General features: G+C 35.1%; 2 protein-coding genes across 2 annotated transcripts in view; both read right to left on the bottom strand.

The window, feature by feature from the left end:
- The window catches only part of PCDH11X (protocadherin 11 X-linked), a 724,020-nt gene that overhangs the window by 160,877 nt on the left and 537,190 nt on the right, over window positions 1-25,953 (bottom strand).
- LOC126946738 (40S ribosomal protein S6-like) lies at window positions 24,246-25,270 on the bottom strand. The gene is made up of 2 exons (XM_050777389.1): window positions 24,602-25,270; window positions 24,246-24,430 (listed from the first exon to the last, which is right to left on the bottom strand). The coding sequence occupies exons 1-2, from the start codon at window positions 25,199-25,201 to the stop codon at window positions 24,281-24,283; spliced, it is 750 nt and encodes a 249-aa protein (XP_050633346.1). The 5' UTR covers window positions 25,202-25,270; the 3' UTR covers window positions 24,246-24,280.

The raw sequence follows: 25,953 nt of genomic DNA, 5'->3' as shown, positions 1-25,953 counted from the left end.
CTGTCAAGGCTTGGAGCTTGAACCCTCTGAAGCCATGACTCAAGCTGTACCTTGGCCCAATTTATTTATGGCTGGAGTGACTGGGATGCAGGTACCAATTCCCTAGATTGCGCACAGCACAGGGAGCTGACAAAGCCATTTTCAAATCCTAGGCCTCTGGGCTTGTAATAGGAGGAGCTTCCATGGAGACCTCTCACATGCCCAGGTGACATTTTCCCCCATTGTCTTGGTGATTAACATTCAGCTTCTCATTAGTTATGTAAATTTCTATAATTGGCTTTAATTTCTCCTCAGAAAATGGTAAATTATTTTCTATCAAATTGTCAGGCTGCAAAATGTCTGAACTTTTATATCTGCTTCCCTTATAAAACTGAGTGTTTTTAACAGCACCCAAGTCATCGTTTGAATGCTTTGCCACTTAGAAATTTCTTTTGCTAGATACCCTAAATCATCTCTCTCAAGTTCAAAGTTCCACAAATCTTTAAGGAAGGGGAGAATGCCACCAGTCTCTTTGTTAAAAGATAACAAGGGTCACCTTTGCTCCAGTTCCTCATTTCCATCTGACACCACCTCAGGCTGGACTTTATTGTCCATATTGCCGTCAGCATTTTGGGCAAAGCAATTCAACAAGTCTCTAGGGAGTTTCAAACTTTCCCACATTTTTCTGTCTTCTTCTGAGCCCTCCAAATTGTTCCAACCCCTGCTTGTTACCTAGTTTGAAAGTTGCCTCCACATTTTTGGGTATCTTTTCAGCAGCACCCCACTCCTGGTACCAATTTACTGTATTAATCTGATTTCGTGCTGCTCATAAAGACATATCTGAGACTGGGTAATTTATATGGGAAAAGATTTAATGGACTTACAGTTCCACATGGCTGAGGAGGCCTCACAATTATGGTAGAAGACAAGGAGGAGCAAGTCACATCTTATATGGATGGCAGCAAGCAAAGAGAGAGCTTGTGCAGGGCAACTCCCGTTTTTAAAACCATCAGATCTTGTGAGACTCATTTAGTATCACAAGAACAGCACAGGAAAGGCCTGCCCCATAATTCAGTCACCTCCCACCAGGTTCCACCTCTCACAACATTTGGGAATTGTGGGAGTTACAATTCAAGATGAAATTTCGGTGGGGACACAGTCAAACCATATCACTGCATATAATATATTCAAGGCAATTTTGTACAACATTCTAGATGACACATACTCACGTCTGAGTCCATTTAATGCAAAAAGAAATACATTATTTGCACACTACATAGGAAAGAGGCTGCACATGATATAGAATCATTTAAACAATTAAGGAGTTCACTTAAGTTGAAGGCATTTGCTAACATGTTCTTTCAGAATTATTATGGAATCAAAGAGTAGGAGCAAAAGCATGCTTTTTCTAATCCAGTTTTCTTCTTCATTCCAAAACTGAATTTTAGTTATTTGCTGAAAATCCTACTCTTAATTACATTCAAGGGAGATGATTCTATAATATCCCATATATATTTTTCCAGCAGTCTATCTTACTAGAATGAAGCAATTGCTTAGAGCTAGCATAATTTTTAATTATAATTTAATTCAATTCAACTTTCTCTCCTATATCTAGTAAAAATAAAGTACACTTGATCTTTAAATATTCTAGTTTCATTAAGTACTTATAAAATTAAAAACAGTTTTAAAATCACTTTTAGACTTCTCCTGATTCCTTTAAATTTTTCTTTCTGCCACCACACCTCCAGTTAGCTTTATCCAAGTTGTAGTATTTTAAAAATATAAGTATTATTATGAACAAATCTATGCGCAGGAACTAGATAATCTAGAGGAAACTGACAGTAGGTGGTGGGTACGCATAATGGTCAGTTGCTAGTGATTGGTGGCTCCCAATATTTTCCTCACATTTGGGTGCTCCCTCTTGTTCTGAGAGAGTGTGGGCTCCTCTCCCGCTTGAGTGTTAACTGTAGATCAGAGCTTGACACTCCTGGGCTGCCCACCACACCTCCAGGGCTAGCTTAGGATTTATGTTCCTTCTCCAACTTGTAGGTAGCAGAGGAAGGGACTTTAGTAGTGATTGTGGCCAAGGGTCTTTTGTTCATCTCCTTGCGGCTCCACTCCAGGGAGATGCAAGTCAGCAATTGCTCACTGCAATCATCCCAGGATAGAGCACATATGTTGTGGACTCAAGCTGAGGGTTTCTGTCTGGTGATGACAGTGGGGAGTGGATGTGACCCATGGGAGATAAACTGTCTTTCTCTCCTTGAGTTGACTGCAGTTTGTTAAAGGTGCAGATAAGGCATGTAGGGTCTTTGCTCCTTCCTTAGTCTGAGAGTAGCAAGGGCCATTCTACTGAAGAGGCAGTGGCAGAGAGGCTTTTGGTTTCCCCTGTGAGCCCTACCTCCAAGAAGCACAAACCCACTCTTACTAGAGGTGTTAAGTCAGTAGCATGGGGTGGCTGCACTGCTGGCATGAGCTTGGGGTTCCACTTGTTGGGGAGCAGGGGGTTGAAGTTTCACAGAGAGGACAGATTGGTCTCCTCTCTGTATGGTGATTGTAGCATGCTGTAAGCTTGGGTGTAGCCCTCAGGATCTTTGTTCCTTCCCCAGACCAAGGGTAGCAGGAATAAAATAGTTACTGTGGCAGCGACAGTGGCAGTGGCAAAGGGGATGTAATATGCCTCTGGGGGTCTCTCCCTGGGGAAACTCTGGTTCACTACCAGTGGATATACTCAGCAATTAGTGGGGCTACTATACTGCTTTCATGAGGATAGTAGGGGGTCCTATCTGATGAAGTGTGGAGGTGGGGTTCTCAAGGAAGAAGGGCTGGACTCCTCTCCGTATGGTGGCTGCAGCATGCAGCCTGCTGGAGGTACCAGAATAATGACTAGGAATGTACAATTATTATTGACTATAGTCATCCTGTTATGCTACCAAAGAGCAAGTCTTTATTCATTCTTCCTATTTTCTTTTGTACCCATTAACCATATCCATCTCTTCTCCCAACCCACTGACCTTCCCAGCCTCTGGTAATTATCCTTCTACTATGTCTATGAGTTCAATTGTTTTGATTTTTAGATCCCACAAATAAGTGAGAAAGTGTGACGTTTGTCTTTCTGTTCCTGGCTTATTTTCATTTAACATAATGATCTTCAGTTTTATCCATGTTGCTTCAAATAACTGGGTCTCATTCTTTTTTATGACTGAATAGTACTCCATGGGTTGTTTGTAAGTATTTGGCTTTATATCTGGGTTCTCTATTCTGTTCTATTGGTCTATGTAACTACTTTTCTACTGGTACCATGTTGTTTTGGTTACTATAGGCTTCTAGTATAGTTTGGAGACCAATACGTTGATGCCTCATATTTGTTCTTTTAGCTTAAGATTGCTTTAGCTAATTGGGCTTCTTTTGGTTTCCTATAAATTTTAGAATGAGTTTTTCTAATTCTATAAAAAACGATGTTAGTATTTTTATAGTAATTGCATTGAATGTGTAGAGTGTTTTAGGCAGTATGGTAATTTTCAACTATATTGATTCTTGCAATCCATGAGCATGGAACGTATTTTCACTAGTTTGTGTCATCTATGATTTATTTAAAAAATGTTTTGTAGTTCTCCTTGTAGGGATCTTTCACTTCCTTGCTTAGGTATATTCCTAGGTATTTTACTTTTTCATGGCCATCATAAAAAAGAATGAGTTCTTGATTTGGTCATTGGTGTATAGTAGTGCTACTGATTTGTGTACATTGATTTTGTAACCAGAGACTTTACTGAACGTATTTTCAAATATAGGAGTCTTTTGGGAGAGTCTTTATGGTTTTCTAGGTATTCAATAGTATTATCAGCAGAGACAGTTTCACTTCCTCTTTTCCAATGTGGATGCCCTTTATTTCTTTCTCTTGTCTGATTGCGCTGGCTAGAACTTCCAATACTATGTTGAATAGAAGGGGTGAAAGTGGGCATCCTTGTCTTGTTCCAGTTCTTAGGGAGATTGCTTTCAACTTTTTCTCATTCAGTATGATGTTGGCTATGGATTTTTCATATATGCCTTTTATTATTTTGAGGGCATATCGTAGGTTTCTTGTTTGCCCTGTTTTAAATTAAAATTTAAAATTTTAACCACTTTACTTCTTTGTACAAAAAATGCTGTCAATTGTTTTCAACTTTTTGAAGATTCTTTAACTTTGCCTCCAAGTTTCTTTCACTTTGAATTAATGGGTTTTCATATGAATCTTACCTGATGGTAATTTGTTTCCTAAATTTACACTAGACAATCTATTTTTTGAAAGAAAAGAAAAGAAAGAAAGAAAGAAAGAAAGAAAGAAAGAAAGAAAGAAAGAAAGAGAGAGAGAGAGAGAGAGAAAGAAAGAAAGAAAGAAAGAAAGAAAGAAAGAAAGAGAGAGAAAGAAAGAAAGAAAGAAAGAAAGAAAGAAAGAAAAAGAAAGAAAGAAAGAAAGAAACAAAGAAACAAAGAAAAAGAAAGAGAGAAAGAGAGAAAGAGAAAAGTGGGAGAGGTGGTTCATACCTATAATCCCATAATCCCACACTTTGGGAAGCCAAGGCAGGTAGATCACTTGAGGCCAGGAATTTGAAACCATCCTGGGCAGCACAGCAATATCCCATTGATTTGGTTTGGCTGTGTCCCCACTCAAATCTCACCTTGAATTGTAATAATCCCCACGTGTCCAGGGTTGGGCCAGGTGGAGATAATTGAATCATGGGGATGGTTTCCCCCATACTGTTCTAGCGGTAGTGAATAAGTCTTACAAGATCCGATGGTTTTATAAATGGGAGTTCCCCTGCACAAACTTTCTCTCTTCCCTGCCAGCATGTAGGATGTGCCTTTCACCTTCTGCCATGATTGTGAGGCCTCCCTAGCCATGTGGAACTGTGAGTCCATTAAACCTCTCTTTCTTTATAAATTTCCCAGTCTCAGGTATGTCTTTCTCAGGGGCATGAAAATGGACTAATATACCTGTCTCTACAAAGAATAATAATGATAAAAAATTAGCTACTTGGGAGGCTGTGGCAGAAGAACCTCTTAAGCCCAGGAGTTGGAGGGTACTGTGAGCTATGATCACGTTACCACACTCCAATCTAGGTGACCAGTCAAGTCCTTGTCTCTTAAAAAGAAAAGAAAATTTAAATTTTGAGTGTGACTGTACATCATTACTTAAGGTATTCATTAACTGAATATATGTTTTTAAAAATTCACCCTTCTTCTTTACCCTATAAATTTAATTCATTATGAATAAACATATTTAACATAGTCTGCCAGAGACTGATACTTACATTTTGTCTTTTTTTCTCTTAAGCTATGTCAATGAAAAAAGTAGCATCATGTAATTATAGAATCTTGCTAAGATTAGTGAAAAATATATGTTTGATAATTATGAAAGATGGTTCATTTATGTTCTTTTCATTCAGTTTCTTTTTGTTAAACCAAGTGTTAAACAGCATATGGGTAAATGGCAAAAGTCTTTGCACATCATGGCATGAATGTATAAACAGAAAAATCTATTGAATAGGGAGATAGATAGATAGATAGATAGATAGATAGATAGATAGATAGATAGAAAGAAAGATAGATAAAATTTAGGTTAAAATACATCTGTAAGAATGTTGTGCTTATACTCTGTGATCTTAGAAGATGAAAGAATGATATAATAATATATATAATAATAACTCTTATTGGATCCCAAATAAGTAGCTTACTCTAGGCAAAGTGAGTTTGCTTTTGGTATTCTCCTGCTTCTAGGAAGGCTACTGTGTGTTCAGAACCTTTTCACACTGCTTCACCACAAGTCACATCACTAATGCTTTTTGATTATGAAAGGACAGGCACATGTCAATTTATTCCCATATTGTAAGTCTTGATATATCAACAAAAATGAAGACAAGAACAATAGTTATCATTACTGTTCAAGTAAAAGACTTCAAGCACTATTCAAGGAGCTTTACATACATTATATCATTTGTCCTGCACATCTACCCTCTGTTATATCCATTTCATAGGAAAATCGGGATTCACTTTCAGGACTGATTCCAACCTCATGTTTTTTACACTATTCTACGCTGAGGGTCATTTTTGTAATCAATTACAAGTCCCATAGCACTGACATTTTGGAAACACTATGTCAACTTTACTCTTCACGCAGACATTCTCAGAGCATAAAATCTAAGAAAAAAGAATGGAGCATATGGGACCTCTTCCAGCTGCCTTTCATCTCCTTCATATGTTCATACGACTTTCTGTTAATAATCCTAAAGGGTGAGTGATCCACACTGTGAGTGTAGGCCACATAATATGTTTCCAAAATGTAGGAGCAACCAGGAAAGAAGGTTGAATACTGTTTAATATTACTATCACTACAAATAATAGGAATTATTTATATGCTAACTATTCATTTCGTTATCATATTTATTTGCTGGGTCAGGCTCAATGCAGAAACAAGAACAGCAAATGATTTACAAAACTTTTTTCAAATAAGTTTACTGTTGACTTATAGTCCCTAGTAGCAATTACAATAATATCTCTTTAAAAACAAAGACACAAAAAACAAAACAAACAACAAAAAACACCACTATGAATCCCCCCTTCACCATTTTCTATTGCAGAAACTAAGGTAGTTCATTTATTGTCTATTCCTTGTTAAACTAAACTACATTAGCCAAGTCCAGATTTATATTAATGGATTTACAGTATGCTTTGGAGTAATACAACATGACTTTCCATATCTCAACCAAAATTGTATTGAAGACGATTTAACTCACAAATAAGTTTTAATTGATCTAAAACACAAAAATTAAAAATAGGAATTTTGAAAACTTACGAAAGCTTGTTCACTAGGTTTTCCTGTGGATTTTGTTAATGATTTGGAGCTCTAATTATAAAACTTCATAGCCAGTAGTGAAAACAAAATCATAATGATGCTATCAACATACTGAGTGGTTATTTTTGTCAAAAATATATTTTAATTTTATTTAGCTGTCATATATATGAACAAATAAATATCTCCCCTCCTCCTTTTTAACATAGAGTGCCCATGGAAATTACAGTCATTTTCCAGTAGAATTTATTTAGCAACTGTTTTCCATATGTACACTACAAGTATTTACTCAACTCCTACTTGATATGAAACACTGAACTACCTACCATGGGAAATGCAGCCAAATAAAGAAGGTATTTTGAGCCATATAACATTTATTAATCCATCTGGTGAAATTTTTCAATTTTGAAGAGGTGGATTTGATGTCACTCATATCTTATAGTATCATATGCTGGAGAATAAAACTTTAAAATGCAAAGCTATCTTTAAATATATCTTATAAAGTAAAATTAGATGTGCAAAACTTAATTTATGAAATCTTTTAATTTAATCTAAATGGTATCTCTGTGGAAAACTACCAATATAAATATGGTTGTAGAAATTATTAATCATTAGAAACTTTAAGAGAATGGTGCCATATTATTTGGAATCATTTAAAATTTTTTAAATGACAATGCAATTTTAAAAGACCATGAAATGAAGGCTACAAAGGAAGAAAAAAGAAAATAACAAGGACAATACTGGTAATAAAAATGCAAAAGGATCATTACCTATGATAAAATGGTCAATTCATTATTACTATTTGAGGAATGCTTTTATTCATATCTCTTGGGTGGTGTGTTTCTGAGTCAATCAAATATTAAGTAAATGTATTGTTAAACCATTTTGTCCTTTATATTAAAATATGTAAAAATTACTATGTTAATGAAAATTTAATTGCCAAGTTAGAAGTAGTATTTCCTTTATAGTGTTTCTTTAAAGGGAATTTAAAATTTGTTTAAGATTTTAACCTTGTCTATGTTGTCAGAGGAGTAAAAAAAAGATGAACTTCTACATATAAGCTCATTAATTTCTATATAGATGATACACACAGAGATAATTCAGTTTTTAAGCAGTACGTAGCTTCCCAAATTCTTGCCTTGATCCTATATTGTAAGGTGGAGAATTTCAGGTAGAGAATGAGAGAAAGATTGACCATTTATTCTCATGTCATGTGACGATAATCTGATTAAGATTACTGAGGTTTGAACTAATAGGTATCTTAGACATGATATGGAAAAATAGAAATACTACCATTTCTCCCCCACCCAACTCCAAAGTAATAGCTTCAGTTTCTGCACATTTTCAAATGCTTTGATTACTTATAACTACATTTTTCCCCTTACCTCCTTATACGTGTGAGTAAACTTGTCAAAAACAAAAATTGAGTTCTATTTTAAGTCTTAAACTCAAGTGCAATTTTGTAAGTCCCTCATACTTCCTTTGTATCATAGTGTTAATTAAAAGACAGCATTATCATCTAGATTTAAAAAAAATGCCCCTTTTCAAAATACAACTATGCAAAGAGTCAGATATCTTCAAAGGAAAGTTCCTGTCTACAAATAAATTTCATAAATGTATTACTACTACCACACAAAATATCAACACATTTTCTTCACAAGTGTGGAGACTTATAGGTATTAAAGAAAATATGGAGACAATTTACTGTTTTCCATTACAACTTGAAGGAGACTGTTAGAAATCCTGCACCTTTAATTTAATTTCCAAGAGACAATATTTTATAGTAAACTTGAGGTAAGCTTTCTTTTACATTTCATCCTTTAGAAAAACAAAAGAAAGAATGTTTCCTGCAGGTAAAGCTGCACTTTGTAAACTGATTAGAAGAATAAGTAAAATGAAACTCACTTTAGCTTGTAATTCAACCATTAGTTTCTATCAGAGATGAGCTTTCAAAGTCAAAGTTTTGAGAATTAAAAGATGTATTCTCTCAATAAAACTATAAAACATATGCTACCATGCATTACAGATGGTTGCAAGCAGTGTTGTAAACCTGATTTATTTTTATTTATGTGCTATATATAGTGCTGCGTCTGCCATCACCTTACTGCCTCATAACGATGAGCCACATGTGAGAAACTGCAGTATAATTACAGTAAGTTGTGTTTTCATAATATTTCTAAGACCTATTTTAAACCAATCTTCCACAACAGAAATGACATAATTTTGTTCCTCTGAGGCTTTTAAATATATTTTCTAACACATAATTGACTACGGATTGATGACTGATCTCATGAAGGTTGCAAATTATAGTTAGAGAAATGGTCAAAGTTCAGTCACATAGCCAATACATTTACAGCCACTGAGAAGAACAAATTACCTGAAACCAAGTTGTTCTATTTGCAAAGGTAGCTCATTCTTGGACATAATTAGTAAAAACCATTGACATTATCAGAGAAAGTAAACACTATAAAGTAAAATTCATAAACTGCTCAATTGATATTGGAAAATTAATATTTTAATCAAGCAACTGTGCCAAACTTCTGAACAAACATGTAATCAATTGCCATGGGAAATTGTATAGTATTAATTCTTAACAGTTATTTTTCAAATTAAATACTTTTGTTCTGAATTTTATCTAGCATTATCTCCATCTTACAAATAAAAGTAGAGCACAAAAGTTCAAAAATGGAATCAGAACAGAAATATTATGCATATTAAGATGAACTGTCACAAAATTTTACAAGAAGGCCTGAAGTTTGGTAGAATGTTATTTAGAGGATATTTTCACAGTGGGTGAAATCCTAAAGATGCTTGCAATACAATAAGCTTAAGTTTATACATTTTAACCCTAGGAAAGTAGTCATTGATAACTGTTCTCCAATGACATTTAAAGCAGATGACAAGGCTCATGTTCTCATATGGAGCATAGTTTATGCTTGTACACAGACAGAATCTCCCAAGACTCAGAGCGCTTATTTCTCTGTTGTTTAACAACACACTAGAAGTTTTAAGAAAACATGTATTGGAAGAAAAGTTATCAATTACTTCTAAACCTTTTCTCCTCATCAACAAACCTGAATGTGTTAATATTACCTGTCAGTGAGGCTCACCAGCCAGCAATTCTCAACAAGGCTATGCATGGCACCGCTATGGGCTTCAGAGAATCTGGATAGTAAGGAGGTGTAATTTTTAAGGGCCCATTGTTTGTCATGATATACATCCCCCATAGGAGCACTCCCACCCACTCACCATCCTTGAAAATCAAGGACCTCTCTTCCCCTCATAAGGCATAGCATACTACAAGAAGGGCCCGAATACAAAAGCATTGAAAACACTACCTGTCCTAGCTTTCGTTAGCTGGGGGTGGATTATTATTTTAAAATTTCACTCCTTGACTTTGGCTTTCAAAGATGGCCCATTTAATTCCTAAAGGGTATGTATGGCAGATACTAGTAACCAACAACAAAATTATCTGTGACATTAATGATCAGGGTGCTAGCTGTCTCATCTGTGCTATCTGTTCAGCGTGATTCTGTAGGAGATACAGATTTCTGAAACTGTTTATTTTTCATAGGCCAATTGAGAGCATAACAACTGTAATTTGCTTATCTTAGTTTGTTTCCTGTGTTCTCAGGAGTTTATTTTCAAATACTGTTGGATTTTTCATTGGTCAAGGTAGGCTTTATGATACAGGTAGAAGGGGAAAGCCACTTATATTCTGAGTTAACTTCTCCTAAATAAATCCAAAGACTATTTATGCTAGCTCCAGTTATTGACCACTGCCAAGAAAATTAGTTATCATTTTCCCTATAAGTTAGCATTTTAATTTTCACTAAAAAATACAGGTCCAAAAAAAAAAAAACAGCTTGGAGGCATCTAGAATGGATTTGGCCACACTGAGGCATCACATCTGGTACAGGACATATCCAATTCAGTAACCTTGATAGAGTGGTATCTGGTCTCTATGAAGTGTTATCCCCTCTTGCTTTATTGAAAGTCAGAGTATATGGGTTCATCTGCTCCGTATTCACCCTACCATATCTGTCATAAAAGCTCTCTTGCTCTGAAGAGACAGTGAAATTATAAATTTCCAGGTGTTTTGGCAGTTGTGGTACAAGCTGGATTTATTTAGTCATATTAATTATATCATCTAAGAAGCTAAAACGCTAGATTTTCAGATAGCACAACCATACCAGCATGATCACTTAAAGAAAATAAGTAAGTAAATGTACAAGAGTTTGCTATAATATAGAAAGAAAGAAAGAAAGAAAGAAAGAAAGAAAGAAAGAAAGAAAGAAAGAAAGAAAGAAAGAAAGAAAGAAAGAAAGAAAGAAAGAGAAAAAGAAATGGCACTTCTATAAATACACATGAACAAAGCTCACGGAGTGCTAGCCATTCAACCACCTGTCCTATCTGTAGCTGGGAGGGGCCATACCATGACGTGCTAAAAAGAGTTTAGCCTAGAATATCAAAGGCACAGAAGGAAATAAAGAGGGACACCAGAAAAGGGCAATGATGACAACAGGTACTTTTGCCTTGCACATGCTCCTGTCTTACTCTATGATCTTCAAGCAATAAAGCCAGGAAGGGAAAAATTTACTCTCACCTTGGTGGGACAGAAGAGAGAATAACACACAGCAAGGAAAACAGAAGGCAAAGCACAAGAATGTGTACAAAGCAGTCCACTGCTACATCACTCAACCTGTTACGGACACAGTTGTACAGTTCATTTTATGCTAATATGTGCTATCAATTTCCAGAGAAAATTCATTGTCACTTCATTTTGATGCACATGTATATTCTACAAGAGTTTTATTATGATTCTGAATGTAACACCTGCAAGAGATGCTGCTCTATCATTTGTACACCTGTATGAGAAATTACAATGACATTGGTAGATGCTCATTTGAGGCTCATAAATAAAATTTTTCATATCTCTTTTAGTAAAACCCATTTCAACAGTACAGTTAAACACTCTAATAGCAAGCTCAATCAATTCTATTACAATTATTAAAAGAATTGGATTTCCTAGGATGGAGTATGGACACATGCCATACATAATATAATATAATTTAGATTATGCAAATATAATGTAATTTAGATTATATGTCATGTCTTCATTTATTGGTGATTTCACTAACTAAATTTTATGTTAACCAGCACCGTAATACTTCATAGGTCCTACTTTTAGCTAATTTCTGAAACAATGAATATTAATACATTTATGAGATTTCAGAAAAATATTTTCCATTGGAAGAGTGTTATTACTGGTACTAATAGCAATAATGGCAATAAAATAATTAACAGTTATGAGAACTCATACTATACCAGGTGTACCGTGTACAGCTATCAATTGTTTTACAAACTAAGCATTATTATCACCCTTACATTTTAGATTATCAAACTAAGGCTCAGAGGTGTTAAATCATTTGCAAACTTTAAAAAACTAGTAACTATGAAAAGTAGAATTTAAAGCTGTGCCTGTCTGCACTCATCTGACACTAAACTTTTGCTATACTGGTCAATAGCCCACAGAAAAGTGAAACCTCAGAACATGATTAATCTGAAGTTCATGAAATAAATCTTGATTTCTTTAGTAAAGCATGGTTACTGTTATTGCTTTCTGTCCCAGGATACAATATTAGAGGTTATTTTTTAAACTGGAAAAAATTTGGAAACTTAGTGCTTTTAAGATTATGTCTTCCAAATGGTTTTAGGTATATGTGTGCATGTGCATAGGCGCAAAGGTAAATAATTATAGGGGAAACTACTAAAATAATTCTCCTTTTTCAGCTTTCACCCACTTCACTAACACTTAAGTTTTCCTTTCTTAAAGAAGAGGAAAATTTTTTTATAAAGCTAAAACTGGAGGAGGGAGAAAAGAAGGGAAAGAAGGAAAGGAGAAAGGCAGGGAGTGAAGGGGAGGATAGAGGAAAGAAGAGAATGCAACGTTTTCTGCATATGTTTCAATTGCTTCTCTAACATAATTCTCAGTAGTAAAGTGGCAATAGTACTGAACACCACAGAATACCAACCATTGTCCAAATTAATTGGGTTACTTTGGGCTGGTCATTATATACATTGCATCTAAATTGCTACGTTTATAAAGGAAGAACATTGGACAAAATCAATTCCAGGGTCTCTTTCAAATAAAATTACACTACTTCCTCTAGAATTTTCAGCTTAGATTATGATATACCATATTATTTTTAAAGGATTTATTAAAAATAAGTAGTATCCTGTTTTTGCCATTTCATCATATTTTCAACTTCATGAATATAAATGATTTTAATAATTTCCTAAAATAGTATTATTTTATGCTACAATAAGCATTGATATTAGTTATTATATTGTTAAATTTGTGCCTTTATATCATTCATTATCTTTGTTTGTGTCATCTAAATGAAAACATAGTTTGATGCAAATTTTTCCTTAGTTTGAAACACACAAATCAGTCCTAAATATGTAGTCCAAAAATAATGCAGGACAATTGTTATTACAATATTCATGACATTGATGAAAATATATTTCTTAGTCAACTCTGGTTGCTCTCTTTCTCTACCTTGCATTGTTTTTTAAAGACAGGACAGTAATGTTTCAAATTGCTTGCAGCAATGCCTGAAGTCTAGAACTACTGAAATGTCCTTAGCTCTATAAATACTATTTACGCTCTATTTATTAACAGCAGAACATTCTGGTCAATTCTATTATACTTTGAGGTTAATAGGTATCTATTGATTATCTAATAGCTTAATAGTAAAAAAAAAAAAATACAGTGGCTGAAAGAACCAGCATATTAATAACATTATAAATCCAAATACAATCTGTATTTGTTCTCTGAAAAATATTTCCTTCAACTCATACAATTTCTCTGCTCCCCTCTCCATCTTGAACCTACTAGATTCAGACTTTCACTCCCAATATTACACTGAAAATTCTTTTATCAAGGTTGCAAATAACCCTCCGTGGTGCTAAAATCAAATAGTTATTTGTCAGATCTAATTTTACTTCACAGATGTCATTTTCTAGACTCTACATTTGACATTGTTGATCATGCTTCTCCTTTCTTGAAATAGTTTCTCATGTGACTTCTGATCTGCCATTGGCTTAGTTTTTCACTTACATCATACTAACCTTTTCTCAGTCTACTTAGCTGATTTCTTCTCACCTCCTCTATTTCTAAAAGTTGGAATATCTTCAGATCGGTACCCAGACTTTTCACCTTCTCCATCTATACTCGTACCCTAAGTGATCTCATCCCTTCTCATGGTTTAAAACCCCATTTGTATACTCTTTATTCCAAGCCAACACATCTCTCCTAAAATACAGCCCTATATATCTAAGTGTCTACATAATACTTCTATTTACATGAGAAAAAGGCATGACAAACACAATCTTCCCCTGCAACCTTTTCTTCTAAACTCCAAACTTTCTTCTTCCCAAGTCTTTACCATCTCTATTTTGAAAAATACAAGCCTCTATTTTCTTAGATGAAAAGAAATGGAGTCATCTTTAATTTCTTCATTATTATCAAAGAAGGATACACACACATCACACATACAATATATTAGGGAACTTTGTTGGCTGTGTCTTCAAAATACATCTATAATCTGACAAATATCTGCCACATCTACTGCTACGATCCTTGTATAAACTGTAATTCACCTACATTATTTCAAAAGCTTTCTAAGTAGTCTCCTTCTTTTTGCTCCAGTCCCATTTATTGTTTTCCCAATAGCAATCAAATTGTTCATCTTAAAACATACATTAGATCATGCCACTTCCTTGCTCAAAATCCTCCTATAAGAGTGATCCCAGACTCTCTTTTTCATGCCGGTAACAACAGTTTGTCCCAGGAGCCATTGCTGAAATCAGTTTGCAGTTTTTCCAACACTTCTAGAACCAGCCAGATTACACTTCCCTCACAGATACCACTACCAGTTAGCCAGCATCTCCTTCCCAAAGGTCTGGGTCTCAAGCCCACAGAATCCTCCTCTGTGCTCATAAACATAAGCACAGCTGAGGTGCACATCATGTTTGGAGGGTTGCAGTTCTGTCCAAAATGTAGTAAGCCCAGTATAGCCCATATATACCACTTGTTATAAAACCTCTGGAAATATACAAAAGGCAACTGCCCGAGGACTCTGAAAAGTAAACAAAAAGAAGGCAGGTTTAGAAAAGGGGTCAAAATATAGAGAAGCAACACATTCAAGGATGAAATTCCTCATACATTTTTCCCTTTGTCTCACAGATTTGCCCATAATGTGAGCCCCCTTTGCAAAGCTGGACAGAGGTATAGAGCTGGCGGCTAAAACTTCAACTGAAAAAGCATAGAGGAACCAGAAAAGAGTCAGAGAATGTGGCAGAAGTCCTAGAAACAGAAATGTTAAATAAAGGGATTCCATAATTCTATGTGAACCCACACAAATCCCAGGTTCCCCTATGAACTACACGAGCCAGAGAGAGACCCAAAACAGAATAGTCAGGGGTTTTGAAAACTGAACTATGATATAAACCACAACCTGAACTTCAGATTAACCCTTGAATCATGCATGTACTGGATTAATCCAGACATCATAGGAAAGCCTTTAAAAATTTAACAGTTACTAGAACAACTGCTGGTTAAACAAATAAAGAAAAAAATCAGCATTATCCAGATGATTCAAATAGAACCCAGAGGCTATACTATATAACATTTAACATAAAAACTCCCAGGAAAATACGAGAGATTCTCAAGGGGAAAAAAAATAACATTTGCCAATAGAACTTCTGTATTCCTGCTGAGAGAAATCGTGGACAACAAAAACAAATTCCATGCTCATGAATGGGTAGAATCAATATTGTGAAAAGCACCACGCTGCCAAAAGCAATCTACAAATTCAATATAATTCTCATCAAATACCACCCTCATTCTTCACAGAACTAGAAAAAACAATCCTCCAGTTCATATATGAAACCAAAAAAGAGCCGCATAGCCAAAGCAAGTCTAAACAAAAAGTACAAATCTGGAGGCATCATATTACCTGACTTTAAACTATACTATAAGGCCATAATCACCAAAAAAGCATGGTACAGGTACAAAAATAGGCACATAGACAAATGGAACGGAATAGAGAACCCAGAAATAAACCCAAATACTTACAATCAACTGATCTTTGACAAAGCAAACAAAAACATAAAGTGGGGAAAGGATACCCTATTCAACAAATGTTGCTGGGATAATGGGCAAGCCACATGTAGAAGAATGAAACTGGATCCTCATTTCTCACTTTTTATAAAAATCAATTTAAGATGGAACAAGAACTTAAATCTAAGACCTAAAACTATAAAATTTCTGCAAGATAACGTTGGAAAAACCCTTCAAGACATTGGCTTAGGCAAATACTTCATGACCTAGAACCCAAAAGCAAATGCAACAAAATTAAAGATAAATAGGTGAGATTTAATTAAACTGAAGAGTTTTTGCACAGCAAAGGAACAATCAGCAGAGTAAACAGACAACCATCAGAGTGGAAGAAAATCTTCGCAATCTGTACATCCGACAAAAGACTAACATCACGAATCTACAAGGAACTCAAACAAATTAACAGGAAGAAAAAAACAATAAAAAACAAAACAAAACAAAAATCTCATCACAAAGTGGGCTAAGCACATGTATGGACAATTATCAAAAGAAGATAAACAAATGGCCAACAAACATGAAAAAAGGCTCAACATCACTAATTATCAAGGAAATGCAAATCAAAACTACAATGCAATACCACCTTACTCCTGCAAGAATTGCCATAATAAAAAAATCAGGCCGGGCGGGGTGGCTCATGCCTGTAATGCCAGCACTTTGGGAGGCCAAGGCGGGTGGATCATGAGGTCAAGAGATGGAGACTATCCTGGCTAACACGGTGAAACCCCGTCTCTACTAAAAATACAAAAAAATTAGCCAGGCATTGTGGCGGGCACCTGTACTCCCAACTACTTGGGAGGCTGAGGCAGGAGAATGGTGTAAACCTGGGAGACAGAGTTTGCAGTGAGCCGAGATCGCGCCACTGCACTCCATCCTGGGCGATAGAGTGAGATTCCATCTCAAATAATAATAATAATAATAATAATAATAATAAATAAAAAAATAATAGATGGGGTGGATGTGGTGAAAAGGGAACACTTTTATATGATTGGTGGGAATGTAAACTAGTACAACCACTATGGAAAACATTCTGGAGATTCCTTAAAAAAAAATAAAAGTAGAAATATCATTTGATCCAGCAATCCTACTACTGAATATCTACCCAGAGGAAAATAAGTGATTATACGAAAAAAATACTTGCACATGCATGTTTATAGCAGCACAATTTGCAATTTCAAAAATATAAAACCAACCTAAATGCCCATCAATCATCAATCAACGAGTGGATAAATAGTCTTTTATACCATGGAATACTTCAACCATAAAAAGGAATGATATAATCGCATTTGCAGCAACCAGGATGGAATTGGAGACCATTATTTTAAGTTAAGTAACTCAGGAATAGAAAACCAAACATCATATTTTCTCATTTAGTGCAAGCACTAAGAAATAATACAAGAGACGTAGTCAGGGGTCAACAGATACATTAAAGTGGAATACGAAAAACAAATCCAAAGAATTCAAAAGAAAAGGCGGAGAGAGAGGCCGGGGTGGTGGCTCACACCTGCAATTCCAGCATTTTGGGAGACTGAGGCGGGCTGATCACAAGGTCAGAAGATCAAGACCATCTTGGCTAAAATGGTGAAACCCCGTGTCTACTAAAAATACAAAAAATTAATTGGGCATGGTGGCACGAGCCTGTAGTCCCAGCTACTCGGGAGGCTGAGACAGGAGAATCGCTTGAACCTGGGAGGCAGAGGTTGCAGTGAGATGAGATTGTGCCACTGCACTCCAACCTGGGTGACAGAGCGAAACTCGTCTCAAAAACAAACAAACAAACAAACAAAGAAAGCGGGGAGGGGAGAGAGAAACAGAAAAGAGGAGGGACAAATAGAAAACACTTATTAAAATGGTAGAATTAAATCCAATCACATCAATAGATACATGAAAATAAATAGTTACAGCGCAAGTATTATAAGATTTTCAGGCTGGATTAAAAAACAAAATGAAACAAAAACACAAAGCCCAACTATATCCATCAACAAAAAAGCTGCTTTAGCTACAAAGACCCAGGTAGGATAAAAGTTAAGATAGTTAGCCAGGTACAGCGGTGCACACCTGTAGTCCCAGCTATTTGGGAGGCTGAGGTAGGAGAATCTCTTGAGCTCTGCAGTTTGAGCCAGCCAGGGCAGCATAAAAAGACCTTGTCTCTAAGAAAAAAAAAAAAAAAAAAAAAAAAAAAAAGAAACCAACAACAACAGAAAACAGACATACAAAAAAAGCTAAAAGATGGAAAAAGATATACCGTGCAAACCAAAAGCAAAAAAGTTGAAATGACTATATTAATATCAGAAGAAGTAGACATCAGAACATGGAATACAAACAGGGATATAGAGTGAAATTTTCTAATTATAAAAAGATCAATTTACCAAGAAGACTTAACAATCATACATGTATATATCCCTTAAAACAGAGGTTTGAAATACATGAGAAAAAAACAAAACAAAACAAAACTAATACAACTGGAGAGAGAAAACAAACACTTCTACACAGTACATAGGCCAAAAGGGAATCACAGTTGAAGGAAAATAAAATAAAGCATATCACAATTTGTAAGATGCAACAAAAGCACTGGTTAGAGGGAACAGTACATTAAATACTACAAACTAGAACATTTTCACCTTAAGAAACTTGCAGAACAGCAAATACAATCAAAGCAAGCAAAAAGAAGAAAATTAAAAAAAAAAAAAAAAAAAGTCATTAACCAGGCATGGTTGTGTGTGTGTTTAGTCCTAGCTACACAAGAAGCTGAGGCAAGAAGACCACTTGAGCCCAGGAATTTGAGGTCACAGTAAACTATGATCGCACCACTACACTCCAGCCTGTGCGACTGAGCAAGACCATGTCTATCTAAAACAAAACAAAACAAAAACATAAATCGATAAAATTTAAAACAGAAAAATAGTGAAAAAAATATGAAATCAAAATCTGGTTCTTTGAAAGGTCCAAGGTGGGAGATAATGAAAAGGGGCAATACCCAACATTATTATATATCATATATAACATTAGTATATATGACATTTACTTGTAATAATATTTTTCCTCCTGGCAAAAGTAAATCATAGCAAAACTCTCACTAAAATACTATCTAGGACAAAAAATCAAGAATATCTGCTGTTGCCTCCAGGAAAAAGATTGCATGATATATTTGAAATGCATGCATGCTTTTGTGATTACCTGGCCATTTATATTTTATGATTACCTGCTGTTATAGATAATAAAAAAATTTGCTTTATTTGACAGTTATGTCTCAGTAAGCAACAAACCTGAATAGTAATTATTCCGCATTGCTAAACTAGTAGAAACTACTAGTAATAGTAAGGATATTAAATTTGAATAACTAAAAATAATAGAATAACTAACTAGTAGATAGAGAAGAGACCTAGCTTGGGGCAATGGAAGCAAGATGGAAATCTGATGGTGATAAGTAGTTTAGGTATACACCAATATATATCAGTGAAAGGTTAGTCGAATGTTATTTAACATCATATTGAAAATATAAAATGCTTTATCTATCTTGGTAAAAGGCCTACCCTAAAAATGAGCAAACTGAATACATCTTATGTATTAAGCCAGTCTGCTAGGAGTCAGCTATGCGAGGCTTAACCTTCTAGTTTGTGAAAACAGAGCAGGCTTCTGCATAAGATAGGAAAGAGACAAAAAACAAAAAACAAAAAAAAACAAAAATAATGGAAGAAAAGAAGAAAACAAAAGTGTGTGACCACAGCTATAAACCAAAGTGATTTTGCAGTTGTTCAATACTAATTAAACACATTAGGCAACCAGCTAAGCCTCTGCAATATTCATAGCCTATAATGGTTTCACACTCTTTCACCTGTCACTTTTACCTTTAGAGTGAGCAAGGAGCAGAAATACAGTTTAACAAAAATTGCAGTATAGATTAGGACTCCCTGAACATTGAAATATACTCTTCAAATCCATGTTGAGTAGTCTCTAAGTGTCTTTTATGAAATAAAATTAGAAAAACATTCTATTTCACTATTGTAAGTAATACAAAGATTTGTTTGAAGGCTAATACAGAAGATTCATAATTCAATTACAGACATATTTAGCAGTCATGTCAACTGTGACCAAGGCAGAGCACGTAGTTTTTGTTGTAATACTGACTGCATTCATAAAAAACAGAAACCAAAAAGAATAGTACTGATTTGGCAGTTATAGGCTTGGTAGGTCATTAACACTGTATTTGAAAAAAATATACATGAAAAGAAAGTGATTGACACTTTGCAAATAAAAGTGTAAAAACTAATATTTACTTGCATCGTACAGTTCAACTAATAATATTCATTAAGTTCTGCTGGGATTTTCATTTATTGCTACCTTTCTTTTAACAAATCACTCATTTGTCTACAGATGGCATTTATTCAAAGCATAATGCACGCTACAGCATCATTCAGGGGAGGACTACAATAGCTTAAGAAAAACAACTCTGACAGTCATCCACCCACCTCTGTCATTGTTAAAATCAATGAGGTATATTTACATGCAATGAAATAATCGTCTGGTATATGAAAGTTATAATTATGAGATAATGTTAAACTAAAAAAAATGCCACTAAAGTGACTTGGATCCTGAAAACACAATAAATCACATATAACTTTTATTCATATTTAACACATTCAGTTATCAGAATAAATAAAAACACTTGTTTTAATGTGCTCAAAGAGAAATATTACACATATAACTTTTTAAAAAAGGGGTAATCACTTTTTTATTCTTTATTTTTATGAGCACATAGTAATTGTACACATTTATAGGGTACATGTAATATTTTGATAAAATCATAGAACAGGAAATTATCAAATTAGGGTAATGGGGTAAAAGTCACCTCAAACATTTATCACTTCTTTGTGTTAGGAATATTTTAACTCCACTCCTCTAGTTATTTGGGAATCACTTTCTAATTTCCATTCTCAATCTGAGAATTTTTTTTTATAAATACACGCCTTCCATTGTTTCTCTTTTTAATTGGATATGCAGAATTTTTATTTCAATTTTCATTTTTAAATGTTGTGAGTATGTAGTAAGAGTATATATTTATGGAGTACATGAGCTGTTTTGATACAGGCATGCAATGTGAAATAATTACGTCATGGAGAATGGGGTATCCATCCCCTCAAGCATTTATCCTTTGTGATAAATATTAATAGTTTGACCTGAGAAAATACAGACACACAAACACACACACATGTACACACAAGAGCAAACCTATGACTTTCAGTACAGCATAGTGAGAAATAAAAAGTGTTCACTCTCATATAATAAACACATATTAAGGCAATTTTTCCAATCATACAAAGTGAAAAATAACTATGAATATTTTATTTCCTAATAATATAAATTTTCAAAGATAAAATGCATTTTTCTAATAATTTAAATGAATTGTAGAATGTCAATATTTTATTTGTGGTATTCACAACTTGTGACAGTTCACCTGGTAGTTAAAACATATATTCAGTCTAACTTGTGTCCTCAAATTTTTATTTGCATGATTGCTATTCAGTGAAGTACCTAAATAGGTTAAACATATCTCTTGTTGTAGTTATAAACATAACAAATTATTATTTTTCTTTTCTTAAAATCCATACAATTCAGGTTTAAAGTCATTAGAATATTTTTATTAGAAATATTTTCTAGTTGTCTACACTGTATCCTCTTAATGCAAATGAATGCTGACATATTTTGGACTGTTTCAAAGTTTTTTGTTTATACAGAGTAAAAGTAAAAATACTATTTTTCAGGAGATATTTTTAACATTCAGGAAAGATAATTGATGCATTGTAATTGCATTAATGGACTAGAGTTCTCTTTCAGATAAAAATTGTATATTACATTATTTGTTAGTCAATGATGTAAAAGTACATTAATGTCATGAAATAAAGGTCCACAATTGTTTGGAAGTTATTTTAAAAGGAGAAAATTATAGGCACACATATGCTCACCCATATATGGTTAACCACCTCTTCTAGGAAGTTAAGTGTTTCTCCTGAAAGAAGTAGTGTAACTTAGACAGTAGAGTACTTTCCTCTGATGAAGTATATCACTCTCTCATCTCATCTCAATGAACAGTGAATGGGTAATGATGAATGCATTATAGAACTTTTCACTAAATACCATCTGCTTCAGAGAAAAAAACAAAAGCTGAAATTGTCTAGGAAAGTTTTAAAAAGTATAACATTTCTATCAAAATCCCCATGCTTGCAAAGAAAACCTTCTTTTCTCTCCAAATTAGCATTACTGATTAGAACTGAGAGTCTATACTAAAATAAGTTAAAAAGTATACACTGTCCTCAGAGATAAATCCTGAGAAGAGAATATAATTGCTTTCTGAAAATGAAATTTTCAATTCATAGGCCAATGGATGTGACTGAGAATAGAAATTCCATTCTGATTGCTTATGTCATCCTTTGGATAAGAATTGCATCCTAGGACTCAAGATATGAGGTGTTACTGGTGCAGCCATATTACTCTTGGTTAAGAATAATTGATTGTCTTGGAAAGCTGTAACACTGCAAAATTTTTTTTAAAATTGTGATTCTATGAAACAGTTTGTGATGTCTTAATTCTATTTCCTCTTGTTCCATTCACAGTGAAAGTGTATGTGTCAATGTGGTGAATCTGTAAACAAACATATTTGTGTCAGGATCACATAAGAGTTAAAGACAGATATTGGTGGCACATGTACCACTGGTTCCATCTTGTCCTAATGGTGTAAATTGAACAACCTCCTTAACTTCTTTAAACTTCAGTTTACTGACCATTAAATTTGAGATGTTAAATTTATCTTATATGTTTGTTTTGAGAATAAAATGTTAGTGCTTTGAGCACAGTAAGCACATGATTAAAGACCTTGATATTATTACTAAACAGTAGTAGTACTTAAACATTTAGTTTGACATAGTTTCTACATTTTCCACAATGATTACTGCCTGATCCATTCTACTGAGAAATAAAAATAAAATCTTAAACTCATAATTCAATGGAATGACCCCTCCTATTAGCCAAAGGATCCCCAAAGAAACCTTGGAACCTGAGTTTCTGGCCATGACTCAGTGGGAGGGTGTCATTCCTCATTATAATCCTTCACTCCCTCACTAACCACCAATAGGCTTTCTTCTCTAAGGATTAAACAGAAACCAACCCTTTCAAGAGACTTGCTGCACTGCTGGTTTTAACCAAGCACCTGATACTGCTCCTTCTTTTTGCAGTTTTAATAAAACAACAGACTAGCACTTCTTCCTAATAATAGACTGCCAGCTATGGGATGGTTCTGGACAGTCTACGGAGGATGCACAGTGAGGGTTTTTGTGTCCTTTACTTCATCTTTTAATGTCAGAGGGCCAAAAACTCCACCCTCATATGCTAACACTGCCATTTTTTGAACATGGATCCCATGGAGAGGCATAAAGCTCAACTGTACATGCACATATTTCTTCTTTCATAAATATTCATGCCTCCTCCTATAGCTTACTGAATATGTATATTTGGCCAGTTCATTCAGCACAAATCTCTGTTTTATTCTTCCGACCCTTTAAGTATCTATTTCTGGCTTCTGGTTGGAGGCTAGCCTTCCCAGACTGTTACGATGTCAACTCTGCAGACTGCAATCCTTTATGGAAATAAAGATCTTCTTTCTAAATTTATGAACCTCATCATTCTTCAGTTGACATTATCATAGTATATTGAGAGACTATGAGTGGAGAAGCCATGAATACCTATGCCTAACAGCCCCAATCTATGTTAATAAGACCTTTTTAGAAGTATATGTGAGGCCGGGCGCGGTGGCTCAAGCCTGTAATCCCAGCACTTTGGGAGGCTGAGATGGGCGGATCACCAGGTCAGGTGATCGAGATCATCCTGGCTACCACGGTGAAACCCCGTCTCTATTAAAAAAAATACAAAAAACTAGCCAGGCGAAGTGGCGGGCGCCTGTAGTCCCAGCTACTCGGGAGGCTGAGGCAGGAGAATGGCGTAAACCCAGGAGGCGAAGCTTGCAGTGAGCTGAGATCCGGCCACTGCACTCCAGACTGGGCGACAGAGCAAGACTCCGTCTCAAAAAAAAAAAAAAAAAAAAAAAAAAAAAAAAAAAAAAAAGAAGTATATGTGAATCAAATAATAATATTTGATTCTTTTCAAAGAGAGATACCATTAGCATTTGCTCAGTTCTTGAGAAAATAATATATACATATATGTAGATCTAAAGATTGCCAAATTCTTTTTTTTTTTTTTTTTTCCGAGTCTGATCTTATTTATTTGTTACTCAAAAAATCTTATTTCTGACTGGATTCAGACTTAGAAGTAGAAGCTCTCAGAGAGGAAAGTCTGCGTCTCTTTGCAATTTGTTCCTGGCGCTTCTCCTTAGCCTCCTTCATTCTTTTGGCCAAAAGTTTAGCATATTCTGCAGCCTCTTCCTTGTTTTTCTTTTCTTTTTTTTTTTTTTTTTTTCTGGTTTCTATGTTTTTTTTTTTTAATTTATTTATTTATTATTATTATACTTTAAGTTGTAGGGTACATGTGCATAACGTGCAGGTTTGTTACATATGTATACTTGTGCCATGTTGGTGTGCTGCACCCATCAACTCGTCATTTACATTAGTACGCTGCTTCTTCAGAGCAGTACGCCGCCGTTTGTGCTGCAGGACACGTGGAGTAACAAGACGCTGAATCTTGGGTGCTTTGGTCCTAGGTTTCTTACCTTCTTTGTTTAAGGGCTTTCTTACAACATACAGGCGGACGTCATCTTCTTTAGAGAGATTGAAAAGTTTGCGGATTCTGCTAGCTCTTTTGGGGCCCAGGCGGCGAGGCACTGTAGTATCAGTCAGTCCAGGAATATCCTTCTCTCCTTTTTTTACAATAACCAAGTTGAGAACGCTCAGATTGGCATCCACAATGCAACCACGAACTGATTTTCTCTTTCTTTCTCCCGTTCTCCTTGGTCTGTAACAGGAATGCCCCTTACTCAGTAGCAGGCGGACACGGCCATGGGTCAAGACACCCTGCTTCATGGGGAAACCTTGTTTGTCGTTCCCACCACTGATTCGGACCACATAACCCTTCCATTCTTCACCCAGAGCGTCAGCAGCAACTTCTGTGGCCATACGCTTCTCATAAAAAGTACGAAGTTTGCGTTCATCGTCCACTTCAATGAGTTTCTGGCAGCCAGTGGCTGGGAAGGAGATGTTCAGCTTCATCTTGAAGCAGCTGAACGCCTCCGAGGCGCCACGGAAAAGAGCCCAAATTCTTTTTAACAGAAATGAAGAATGCCTTTGATGGCCTTGTCAATAATTTGGAGACAGCTGAGGAAAGCATCAATGACTTGACGTCTATTGACAAAACTTGCCCATAGAAGGTTTCCAAAATGAAATGCAAATAATAAATAAAGAATGAATAGAAAAAATAATCCAGCCAAATGGTGGACTAACGTACAGCTCCCACTTGGAAGGACAGAACAGCATGTGGAGACTCACATCATACATTTTTGTTCCAAGAACCACCACAGGAACATACCAGAACACCAAAAGAATTCACAGACCCTTTGAAAGACGCAGCTTGCCACTGCAAATGTTCTTGCTTTATTTGGGCCACAATTTTGGCTCTGTGCTTCACAGAAAACGACACAAATAAAGCAACATAATTAGATAAATTATACATGCAGTCAAAAACAAAAAACAAAGCAATTTCTTAGGAGAAATAGACCTATCTTCATCAGAGAACCACCTAACATGTACATATGATCGTGTACATACGAAGTTTCTAGCTGCCTATCTTAGAATGAATATGCTTACTTTTTTCTCTACCTAAAAATAAATTTACACACATACACACACACACACACACACAGTTTTTTTGAAACATAAGAAAATTGTTAATAGGTAATTAATTAATAGAAAATAATTCTTTCTGCAGTTGCAACAAATAAATCTTTAAATGAATGTACTATAGA

The sequence above is a fragment of the Macaca thibetana genome, chromosome X (genome assembly GCF_024542745.1).
Source record: "Macaca thibetana thibetana isolate TM-01 chromosome X, ASM2454274v1, whole genome shotgun sequence".
NCBI lineage: Eukaryota > Metazoa > Chordata > Mammalia > Primates > Cercopithecidae > Macaca > Macaca thibetana.
Note: the sequence above shows the minus strand (reverse complement) of the source record. Positions and strands in the feature narration are given on the sequence as shown.

Bases quoted from the DNA above. Each gene is read 5' to 3' on its own strand.
- LOC126946738 (XM_050777389.1), bottom strand. From the start codon at position 25,201: ATGAAGCTGAACATCTCCTTCCCAGCCACTGGCTGCCAGAAACTCATT. The intron at 24,431-24,601 runs GTAAATGACGAG...AAAAAAGAAAAG, and splicing joins TGAAGAAGCAGCGTACTAAT to AAAAACAAGGAAGAGGCTGC.